General features: G+C 41.1%; 1 protein-coding gene and 1 long non-coding RNA gene across 5 annotated transcripts in view; one reads left to right on the forward strand and one right to left on the reverse strand.

The window, feature by feature from the left end:
* Nucleotides 1-1609: 1609 nt before the first annotated feature.
* Nucleotides 1610-10222, reverse strand: LOC147753522 (uncharacterized). Its single transcript, XR_015310959.1, has 4 exons — nt 7566-10222; nt 3990-4236; nt 3191-3322; nt 1610-1847 (listed from the first exon to the last, which is right to left on the reverse strand). It is a non-coding gene; the product is annotated as an uncharacterized LOC147753522 (long non-coding RNA).
* Cbp53E (Calbindin 53E) overlaps nt 4229-12053 on the forward strand; it is a 46430-nt gene continuing 38605 nt past the window's right edge. For 3 of the 4 annotated variants that reach the window (XR_002680216.1, XM_022832860.1, XM_022832862.1), the window contains exon 1: nt 4229-5796. Coding sequence is in view for 3 of the 4 variants with exons in the window: in XM_022832860.1 (XP_022688595.1) it covers nt 5637-5796 (160 nt within the window). In the remaining variant the exon portion in view is untranslated. The remainder of the gene's footprint in view (nt 5797-12053) is intronic. The other variant, XM_022832861.1, reaches the window with a different exon arrangement.

The following is a 12053-nucleotide window of genomic DNA, read 5'->3' on the forward strand; positions in this document are numbered from 1 at the left end:
AACATAGCGATACCACCAACAAAGTGGTGATACAGACAACGGTTCCCTATCATTTTGAAACGCTGATACAGCTCCAAGGGCCAACAAAGCCGACCTTTCTATTTTTCGGGCGAGTGATTGAGTGGAACTTGAATGGCTTCACAAAATCGGAAGACATGCGTTGCTGTCTGCAGAGAACCAAAATAAGGCTACTTAAGGACCTAGTAATAAAATATAGAATATAATAAGAAATTGAGAGCAAACTGCATATGTCTTAGGTAGCTGCCGAGCTCGTAGGTACAAGGTTCCTTAGGTTACTAAATTGAATTTAAGATCCATGACAAATAGTACGAAAACGATAACCTTAAAAGCGCGATTGGCTAGCTGATGTCTCCCAGACAGCCTTGAGCAGTTTGGATTGAATGCTAAAATAGCCTTCAACGATAAGTAGTTTACGACTGAGTGAAGAATGCGCACTCAGCCGATAATGGCATTCAGTAGGCCTGCGAATTAAATACGACCTAGCTCCTTATCTTCCCATCTCTTTAAATGTTAAGTTCCAATTTGCACGATACTATGCATTTCTTTGATCTGCAGTGAATCACCAAATCGTGATTACAAAGTTTTTGAAGTTGTTTATTATGATCCCGTAACGCTCGTTATTGCCAGCCTCAAGTTTAACTTCCTCAACCGTGTGCTGTGTAGACGGTTCAGTTAATAAATAGTTACGTAAGCCAGTGGGGCATTTCCTCTCTCTCTCTGCTAGCTGGCATCTACAGTGACTTAATGAACGATGAAGGTGTCAGTCGTTTCGGGACGCTTGTCATAGCACGGCGTTTTCTTCACATAGTACCTCTGAGACCTACTCTAGGCCCGAACTTACATTTCGGCTCTGGGGCCTTTATCCGTGATGTACCATCACTGAAGCCGTAAGGTGCGCCCACTCGACCTTGTAGCGGCACGGAAGCTCCAAATGTGTATGGTTCTACTCCTCGGTTTAACTTTGCATTGCGGGGACATTGTTCTTCGCTAGGAGATCTGTACGCTCTCTTATCCATTTTGGCTCGAAAGAAACCGTTTATTCTATAAGCTGCCCTGCTTTTCGTTATTTTTTAATACATTTATTAATTAAAATTAGTACCATTCAAATCTCTAATGAGAAAGATGACTAGTCGTAGTTAGAAAAGCCTGGGTCGGTATAAATTAGATTAAGTATTTGACATATCTAACTGCTGCCATTATTTTGTCAATTAATTGCAGCTTTGCTACACTACAATCACTGCATACAATCGGTTTTAATATATGAAATTGGAAAGAACGAGATGTGTTTTTTTGTGAAGGTAATAGAGGTGAACCTGCTGAAGCAATATCGTTCTTCACGTTCAAAGCTTTATAAACGTTATTAGAATTAGTTATTATAAAATATAGATCTTCAAAATAAGCCGACTAACCACCATATCAGTCTATGCATAAACTATTTCGTATACGAAGAACCCTAACGTTGTATGCCTCTGTTTTTTGTCATGCTACGGAAATAGTACTCGTCTAAAGGACATCATTACCTGCAGATCTATTACAACCTTTGAAATCCAAAAACAACGTTCAGTATGATTCAAATTATTTGGTTGAACACGATATGTAGACGTATAACGTCGACTAATAGGGCCTGCAGACCTTTATTCGTAACGAAAAAAGAAAGTTATTCAAGTTGGTTGAATAATAGCACCGAATTTCTTTTTTGCTTTGAAGGACGCGTGATTGTTTATATACTAAGAACATCTTCGTAACTAACACTAAACAACACCATTATACATAGATAAGACACGTACTCTAACGTATCGCGCTGCGTCAGCACAAGGGACGACCACCTGTGAAAACAGAATTAGAATTATTAGCTGTCGCCTATTTTTTACACTAGGCTCTATTAAATTAGATCGGCTCAGTATCTGTGACGGACGCTCTGAAAGTATCGACCTAGCAGAATGAAGTCCCCAACGTTCATGGCATATTTGACATTGTCAAAAAAAAACTTAATTTTGTGTTGCAGTTGTTCGTCTTTCTCTCTTTCTCTCTCTCTCTCTCTCTCACACACACACACACTCTTAGGACACGCACTCCTTAACGAGTTCCTATTCTGGAGAGGGTTGCAATGGTCGCAGCAGCCTGAACGGCGTGTGAACTCGCTCGTGGCGCCACATAGCGGTCCCAACCCAAGGAGCGTAACGACTGTTGCGGAGGGACCAATTCCACCGTAGTAGATTCAAGTGCCCGAAGCCTAGCTAGCATCGCGCAACTCTAATTCGACAACATCGCGTGTCCACATCAACTGGTGTATGTGTGTGGATGTTCCCGATACGTGGCGTCATGATCGGGGAGAATATGAGTTTCGTCTCATTGGTGCGGTACGTCCACGGTTACCCGCACCGCGTTTCCTGTGGAGTCTGATTATGATACGGTACGGTGGCTGAGTCCGCAGTGTCGGCTGGCGCTGAGTGCAGTCAGGTGGTGATAATAGACAATCTGTGGCAGTGAAATGATGTCGTAGCGAGAGAGACAAAATTAATCAGACAGTCAGCCAACTTGTGAGTCAGTAAGCGTTTGAGAGAAGTCGATGTGGGTCGGCTCGCCTCTGACTTCTCTTGCTTGTCAATTGTTATACATTTGTTTGAGCTGTCGCGGCTGCGCAACAGCCGGTATGAAATGGTCTTCTCAAGTAAAGGTTCGTGTCGATCGCTGGACTTTTTTTGCTATTCATATAGCTTAATGTCATTGGCACCGTTCCACGAACAGAGGCTTCGTGCTACGATGCCGTAATGCTAGTTCGCTTGGGTCTTTTGTTGAGACGTTCAAGCTTAAAACCATAATGGCTAACCGAAGCCTTCATTTTCAACTTCTGCTTTACCTAAATAATCCCGACAAGGCTATATCACGTTCCTGTTGTAATGCTATTTCCAATTGAACGCGCCGGCTAAACAGGGAACAATTACTAGAGTCAATAAAAAGATAAGCACAAGAAGAAACAGAAAAAGCGACACTTTCAAGGAATTGATACCTTGCTCTTAAGCAGACCCAAATGATACTTACGTTTGCTTCAGTTTGCATTAACATAGTATATGCTTGTTATTACCTATGTCAATGTTCAACAGTCATACACATAGTAATCCATTGTTAACTGAAAGAAGTTAGCCCCAAATCAGTTCCAGATCTGTACCTTAAGGTTAGCCCAAACACTATTGCAAATTGGAATCGATGAGGCTTGACGTGATCCATTTTTTCTCCATTGTCAGCAGCTATATGATGGTCTCGAAGCGAAAGTCAATTCAGGAACACTGTGTTCACTAATCTGGAAGTCATCATAGTTCAGTCAATGTCGAACTGCACGGAACAATTCTGATGGCATAAAAAATTAACTTATTTCTAAAGTTTGGCGGATAAAATCAAGTCATCAACTGGCTAAGAAGTGCGCCGAACTCTACGTGTCTAGTTCACACGGCAATCCTAAAGCCACTTCTAAGTATAACAGACGAGGGACCAGGGAAATGGGCTAAGGGCTCTACAAAGTTCGAGGCGATCATGCCTTAAGGTACCGCTTGAACTGAAATAAAATACATGATATAATCTAGACAGGCGAAATGTTGAAACGGCCCGAAACTGTCAGGCCGCAGTGCGTTGGCATGTTTCAGGCGTTGAAAGTACAGTTCTTCTCTACCATTCGATTTCATCGTAGCGACAAAGGGAGCTACTATAATGTTTCATTGTTTTTATTGATGGTTTACACTATAGCAGGTCCGAGAAGAACAAGCCATATCAAATAGTAACTACAAAATGAAATAAGCTCGATTGCCTAATGTTCCATATATTTTTGACCTTATGTGTTGCAGTGGACTAGATCGGGAGCCTTCCTCATCTAATCGTCACAGCAAACAGAGCTAGAATTAAATAGTTTGAGCTTCACAGATGGAAGACGTTACCATCGATTGCCGTGATCGGCTTTCGATATCTGAACTCACTAATATGGCTTCTCGAAGGGTCGCTAAGCTCGCATTTACCGCTGATGAATAAACCATCGCCGAGCTACAAACGCGGACGAAGTTAGCACAGACACCATAAGCATCGTCTTCCGCTAAAGAAGAAATCAATTTCTACAAAGTCTTAGTCAGCCGCGGAGATGGCCTCCGGTAGAAGTTCCAACGCCAATAAGTTGAATTACCAATGTCACGCAACGCCTGGCGATTTCACGGTCGTAGACGACACCTACTGGAAATACGGCAGGGTCAAGTCTTTCTATTAGTCACCGTCGAACAAGGATTACAATTTGATACAACGGGTTCTTTTTGTATAAGCTACATTGTACGTGGAGGATAACAGTATACCATTTGTCAAATTTGTTGCCTTCGCTTTTTTTCGTGCTTCAGTTAAGTGAAGTGTCGTCTTTCTGTCGTGGAAGCTCCAATCGTAGGAAAAGAGAAGCCATCAGTTTATCGACCGCTTGCCCGCAACTAACTTTCATAAGTTCAGGAGCATTCGTAGAAGGAACAGTTAGTTTCCTGGCTACGTGTCGTTCGAACAAAGAAGGACAGGCAGAGAACGACGAATAATTTGACATCGCCCGCGCCTCCACTGCCGTTTGCTCCTAGCAGATCCTGATCGCGTCAGTAAAGGTGCTAACCGCCAATACGGCCAGGAAGGACATCATCAGTCAACAGCTTTTTTAGAACCGCATAGGTCATCAGTTATACCATCGTCAATGTCGACATTTTTCATTGTGAATGCGGCAACTGCTCTCATTGTTGCCACTTCTACTAACATCGCATGGTCGAAATATGACATTTTGTTTTATTCTGAACGCAAACGTGCTTGAAACTTCGTCATTGAGCCCGTGCCATGATTAACGCGTATCGAGATATTACCATACGGGATAAAGTATTCCTTCTGCGTTTCGTGATAGAGCCGATTTTCAAACGATAATCGAAAAAAATGCCTCTTTATTCTACCGAAAACAAGATACCATGATGGTGGCTTGAAGAGCTATTAATCATAATGCGGTGATAAGGCAAACCAACTGATCGGTATTCTATTGAGAGTCGTTTGGGGTTCGACTTCCCTGAGAGACCTTTCACGAGTAAGATCATCATTAGATGGCAGTCACTTTTCTAGCTATTTAACTACACGGCCACTTCACGAAGACGACGACAACAGCAACGACAAGTTGTTGAGAAAATGACGTGCGCCAAACGGTAGCATTACGTCTGACGTAACCCTAGAGTTCAGATACGTACATACACACATATAATATAGGCAATTACTGCCACACTTCGTATGTTAGTCACGAACAAGCGCAGAAAGTTGAAACTACCTGGAACAATGCATGCGTGTGAAAAAAACAAAATGAGAGCTGAAATGATTCGAAGAATTGTACCAACGTTGAATCGCCACTGCGATAAATAGTAGAACGCTCTACAGAAAAGCCGACAGAATACGCAGATATAAAAAAGCAAGACAGCTAATAAAGCATCGATACGCGGCTTTAAACGTTTCTATAAAATCCTTGAATTATTCAGGTACGAAGTAATAGGAATCCGGTAATAGTTAACGGAAACACAGAGGGCGACAGTATCGAAACAAGGGCGCGACAAAGGGACGACAACGCGACCGCAATGTGTGACAGTTCTCCAGACGCGCTAAAGGCTCAGGCGGCCTTTGGGGCCAATGTCGGCACTAACTTTATGCGTCAGTTTCGTGACAAAAAAACACGCGAACTCAAGAACCTTACAGCGTCACAATTCATGGAAGTGTGGTCGCACTATGATCACGACGGTATGTTAAATCCATCGTCTTTGTAGTTTTACTTCTATACTTTTTCAATTAAATTTACCTAGACTAGGTATGCAAGAACATAGTTAGACTTCCATCTAAAAATTCCAAAAACCGGAGCAGACATCGCCAAAACAGACGTCCTGTCGACGATTCTTGTTAAAACACCAACATATGAAGGAAACACGCCAGAACTATAGAAAAAATCCTCTTATATCATTGTTAGGTTACTAACAATTACTTCATACTAAATCAAATACTCTGGCGAGCTGCAACTTGCTATGACTGGACAAAAATTTCACGAAAAAACATTTTCTCGTCTAAGAATCACACGCTTAATAACAAAATATATGCCAGAGAAAGAGGTGGAAAAATCTTCCGAGATCGATCTGCTGCTGCTGCTGCTGCTGTTACTGTTGTTGCAGTATTCCAGCGGCGGCGGCGTCAACATGAATGATGGTGATGTCTCGTTGTTTACACGATATGGTCATAGTTTTTTTCGTGTGGCCTACATTTACTTGTTTATGCAAGTATTTAAGTAGGACTCGCCAGACTAAGCTGTATATTCGTTATATTATATTAGCCTGTCGAAGACGTAATTTTTTCTGTACAGGACTACTAAATGATTTTTTCTTTTCAATCAATCGATTAGCAAATGGTACTATTCTGTACAAAGTGTTTTTAATAAGCATAATTATATATTATTTTCTGGAAAGAACATGGTTGTACTTGAATTTTCTCTGCTACAAGAAACTTTATTCGTACTTTCACATAGAAACACAAGTTTTTTCACTTTGTTTTTAATGTCCTTTTTCTAGTTTGCCGCTCCGCTGTTGGTTTAATTCTATATACACGTCGAACTGCTCTGTAAGTCGATTGTAATTTCATCGTGTACTAAGCGATATCTTACATCGAGCTCAAGCTAAAGGTGAGAAAAGGACATTTTCGATACCTACTCTATTTTGCCTTTTGCTAAGGCCAAACAGCTATCAAGCAGCATGGCATGGTGCCATGTAGAGCAAAAACTCGGTAACTGAGCAAATTACCAAGCTGAAGGATGTTCTTTCAAAACTGGAGGATGCAGTCCGCCCCCCCGTCACCCATAAATACCGATTTAAGACATTTCTGAAATATGACGTTTGGCAAATAATTCGTTAATTGGGCGAAAAAATTCACTATAGTCATACGACCATCGACACGCACCTTAGGTTTATGGGATTTACCTAACGATTAGGAGTTCAAGTCTTTGATAAATAGATGCGCTTTTTCACTGGCTTTCAACTGGGTCCCGCCCGGCACCGAACAAGAAACTGTCATAGTGGCGACTTTCTGCACAGACTTATCACCGATGACGAGAAGCGGCGTCTGAGTTTTGAGAGCCCCCGGAGAAACGCTCAAATTTAAAGTTAAGCCAGACCTCACGCCAAGAAGGAAATGATTTGCGTTCGCCGAAACTGGAAAATTTTTCAGAAGGACCAAGATATGCACAGGGTACGGTAGCCAAATCAGGGCTTTTTCTTATGAGTGAATTTTAAGGCCGTATTTAAACAAAAACAAATATCTAGACGATTTTTTTGCATGCGTTATACATGCTATTTCTGACTCTTATTCTCATTCAATATAGTAATTATCCAACTTGAAAGCGAAGTCGCTTACGGCTTCTTCTCAAATGTTTATTTGCCAAATGAGGGTTCAAATCTGCGCTATTCGGTGGCCATATGCTCTCATTATATAACATGCCAATTTTCTCAAGGCACCAATGCTGTACTTACCATCTAGTTTGAGCTAACGAGCAGGATGCTGATCCTTCTTGAAGACATCTGGTCGCCTGAGAGAGTCTTCAGCTATCCACGATTGTAAAACCATTTCTAAAAGATGCAACTAAACTACTTAGGTAATGTGTTTACATCTCTACATAAGGTACAATGGCGTGATGTCTTGACATCTCTTAGCGTTCGAAAACATTGAGAGTGGTCAACAATTTGCCGTTTCACGCAACAAGCACTAGAATTGTCTGAATGGTGAAGATGCCAGCGATCGCCTGTGTTAATCTTCACTTCGACGACCGGTTTTTTTTTTGTTCGAAAAAAATCGAGAACGATTTTGAGAGAATCAAGGAGCAAACGGCATTGAAATAATTTACCTTAGAGAGCATATGTCTCGTTTTTATTGCATATGACTGTACCCGTAAGCGTTCAGTGACCTGAAACGTTCACTGATACCAAATGTACTTGCTACGCCCTAGTTGGAGCAGACGGATCGTTAAAAATGCATCAGATTGGATAATGTCGATTAACTCTTAAGCTTGCACTGATCTTCCTCTGTCGTAGGCTCTACGATATGCTGCGCTTAAGCTTGCTTCTGTTTCTTCTGCCGCTGCATCCGGATTTGCAATCCTGTGAACTATCAATTGTGGATAACTCTAAACGCTTATAAGCTCGGCGCCAAATCGTCCAGCGTGAAGATACTGGATCATAGCTATTTTTCACGTACACTATAAAAACGACGCACTGTAATGGACCCCATAATGGGTTTGTTGATTTGTTTTGATGAGTGAACGCATAATGACAAGCAGGCCGCCGAAATTGGTCCGAATTTGGATGCCATAGTCTCCATCTGGCCCAGCTACGTCAAGTAAAAGAGGCTATCTGGCAGAAACGACCCGGTAGATAAGGCGGTCATACTTTTTCACGACAATGGCAGGCCGCAGACGGCAAATATTATGAAAACAGACCTGAAAGAGCTTTAGCGGACCTCACTCCGACAGATTACACCGTTTCCGACCAGCATGAAATTAATGGCCGACCATTTTGAAGGTGCCAAAATTCGTCTGCTCGGGATCTACAATTCCAAGCCATGTAAAAAGGAATCAATAAATTGGCTGAAATAAACTAGCGGAGTTAAATGGAACGAATACAACATAAGTTTTGTATAATTTGCCGCATTTTTTGTTGGTTGAAAAACCGAAATTGCACATACCCGAACGTGCATTTATAATATCTAGCATATATGATAGGATGGCGTGTTCTTGCATTTCTTTGAGCGCATTTCCATAGTAACTATAACTAACAAGCTTACCGATTCAAAGCTCGGCATTGGCAAAGATGGTTATTAGTTATTAACAATCAGAAAAATACGGGATGAAGGAAAGATGGGGAATTATGGAAAATAATTAATTGAGATCGCTGGATGCTCGCATGGTTGCCATGCCGTGTCATAGGTCTGCTGGGGAAACCCGCTTAAGCTTACGAGATCTACTTCGACTAACTTCTCATGGAGCCAAATCCTTGATGCTGTACCTATAAATAGGTATACATATATGAGTATATCGTTTCTTGAGTTTACCGTGACTGAAAAGTCTCTTCAAATTGCTAAGTTTTTATTTCACTGTAACTTTAAAGTAAAAATAATTGCAGTGAAGAGCGGATTCAGCTCTAAAACATAAAAAAAATACTTTTACTTCATGCCTATATATATATTCGCTCTTTATGAAAACGTTTAGTAATATTTCATATATATAGATAATATATGGAGTATACGCGATAACCTCGATTAATCTATGCATCATTCGCCCTCGTACATTGATTTAAGCTCTGGTTTTTGTCGCGATAATATTAAACGACGTTTCGTTCATGTACGCTATTTCCTTGATTCCTATAAACGTATTTTTATCAGTAGTCTGAAAATGTAAAACTAGATTTCTATAATATGGGCACTTCTGTGTCACACGTTTTGTAAATGTATGCAAAGCCTTTTCTAGGGGGTTCCCTATCTCTAGATAGATTATGCTTGGTTCAGCGTATATACGAAATAGTTTGATGCAGAAATTAAGGGATCTTATCAAGAAAGGCTACATTTTGTCAAGCGTTCAATCAAGCTAGCACGCAAAGCATGCCATCTGCTATGCGTATACGTAATAACGTGTAGGTTTTCAATTGTATTCTCAGACTTAAATTTCTATGCTTGACATCCTCATGCCAACAGTGTAAAGCGTCGACCTTTTTTAGCGAGTCATATAAGGTCCAGTCGTTCAATCTAATCATAATCGATTCCTCTTATGAAGCATTTTATTTTCGGCTCCAGTATCGACGGCGACAGTATGTATACTAGAGGGCTCATAAATAAAACAGTATATAATTTTTATAACACCGTGTTATAATGACTAAAATGCAATAGCTACAAGAATCTTGCAACATATAAGGATAAAAGAATAAGGAATAAAAAAATAGCGCTAGATCTACTCTTTGTTGCAACATCATACTACTCTATAGGCTGCCCACCTTGTCATAAGATGTTTCCACCATTTATATAATTGTATGTAAATTGTGTGTGTAAAAATAGTTTAGGCTAACCGATAGAGGTTCAATTGATCCGCCTGTAAATGTTGTTTCAATGAATGAGGTATGTCAAATAAATAAAGTTTCGTAAAACTGGCACAATTTCGCTCTTTGTGTCGATGTCGTCTCCTCTACATTGCTTGGCTGAATAATCTACGGACAACGATAAAAGTAACTCTATAGTGAAAGTAAGCTACAAGTCCTCCGCGATCAGAGAGATGGTGAAGCCATCTGAAATCTCGTATCCTTCTCGTTGCTTGATCCTACCTAATCTAGAAGTTACATATAGACCTAGCATGGTATACAGAGTGAATTACTTACGTTTCGTAGTTGACGCGTTTTTCGGGTGCCATTGCCATGCCGGGTGCCATAGACATGCTGGTCTATTAATCAGCCGTCGTTTAGGCTGTTTAAGTTATTAATTCCGTAGTAAATAGAAGCAAGCATTACGGATGAGATAAACGAGGAAACATTTGATAACAATCAGAACTTGCAAGGGGCCCCTGCTTTTTTCCCTGATAATCTAAACGTAAACCTAATTCTCAAGCTAAAATATGTCAAATATGATTGTACTTGTCGCATTCGTTTTTAGCATTCGCTGTTTCCTCCCTATTACACATATATATGTGTATTACCCTATTAATGCGACGCTTAACTGAGACAGTCTCATTTATGACTCGTACGAGATAGATCAATGGTGATCCTTCATTTTACTTATATTTATCATACGTCTGTATTTGGTCTTCTTGAAGTGTGCGCTCTTTTTACTACATTGCTATATTCAGCGTAAGCGGCGCCGGCGTAGTCGCATTTATCACGTAATTTCTATCTTTCACGTAGCTAGATGATGATACACATTGAGCCACTGTATACATAATTATCTCCATGCAATTTCTCAGAGACCATATGCCTTGCGTGTTTCAGAGGGTTTGATCATTGACGCCCTAGATCTTTTGTGGATCACGCCAAACAGCAAGCCTGTTTCCAATTGAATAGACTCTGAGGCACACAATAAAGCGCGCATTAGAGCCGGTACATCATATCGCCGCTGCTGCGGACTTCTGTTTTTTAATATCATCTGTGAATGTCGCCAATTCAGTTTCGCCGATGCATGTGTACACGCAGAAGTGCACCTTTGTTCATAAAACAAGCTCATAGGGCTATATATGTGATAAAGAGAAATACGTGTAACGTGTGCAAGTATGATGACCTTGAAGTAAGCATACATTGATGCCAGCGTCTTTATCTGAAATTTGCATTTATACTTTGGCCTTTTTTTATCCACTAAGTGGCCATTGTGTATTGTTGTCACGTCTTGTTAGCGCGATGCTGATGACAATAACAGCACATCCTGCGTGGCCTGAAACGTCTGCCAGCCGCGTTGTCGCGCTTACCAATCGAATTACGTTGACCGACTGAAGCAGGCACCCGTCGACATTTCCAAGGACGTATGACGATGACAAGTAGCTTTCGAGCTTCAAAACTTGAGATCTAGTTTCGATGCAGCTCCGGCGTTATCCGCTGTCCCTGTTGACAGGTAGACGTTCTTCTTACGTCAACATCTGTGGTAGTCCGTCCTTCTCGTCATCATTGTCGCCGTGGCCGTTTTGCCACTCCTCCTTATCTCCTGGCTGAAATCTGTCGCTCCATATTCTGAACAGAAAAAATTTTCACTGCCAGGATATATCGCTGTATCCGCGTCTCTCTGCTTAATTATATCCTGCCCTATCCCATACGCCGGCCCAGAGGAAGGAGCCTTAGCAGGATTAACAGTTAGCTAGCTATAGGCTAGAGACTGAGCATGACAAGGAGAGAAAGTTTTTCTCGTAGCTGTCGCTGATTGACACCGAATTTATTTGGGCAGAGATGTTTACTGACGAATGGAGATATAATGATCTGGCTTCTGCTTGGGATCATGTAGTG

This window comes from Varroa jacobsoni, unplaced genomic scaffold (assembly GCF_002532875.2).
Source record: "Varroa jacobsoni isolate VJ856 unplaced genomic scaffold, vjacob_1.0 scaffold_418, whole genome shotgun sequence".
Classification (NCBI taxonomy): Eukaryota; Metazoa; Arthropoda; class Arachnida; order Mesostigmata; family Varroidae; genus Varroa; species Varroa jacobsoni.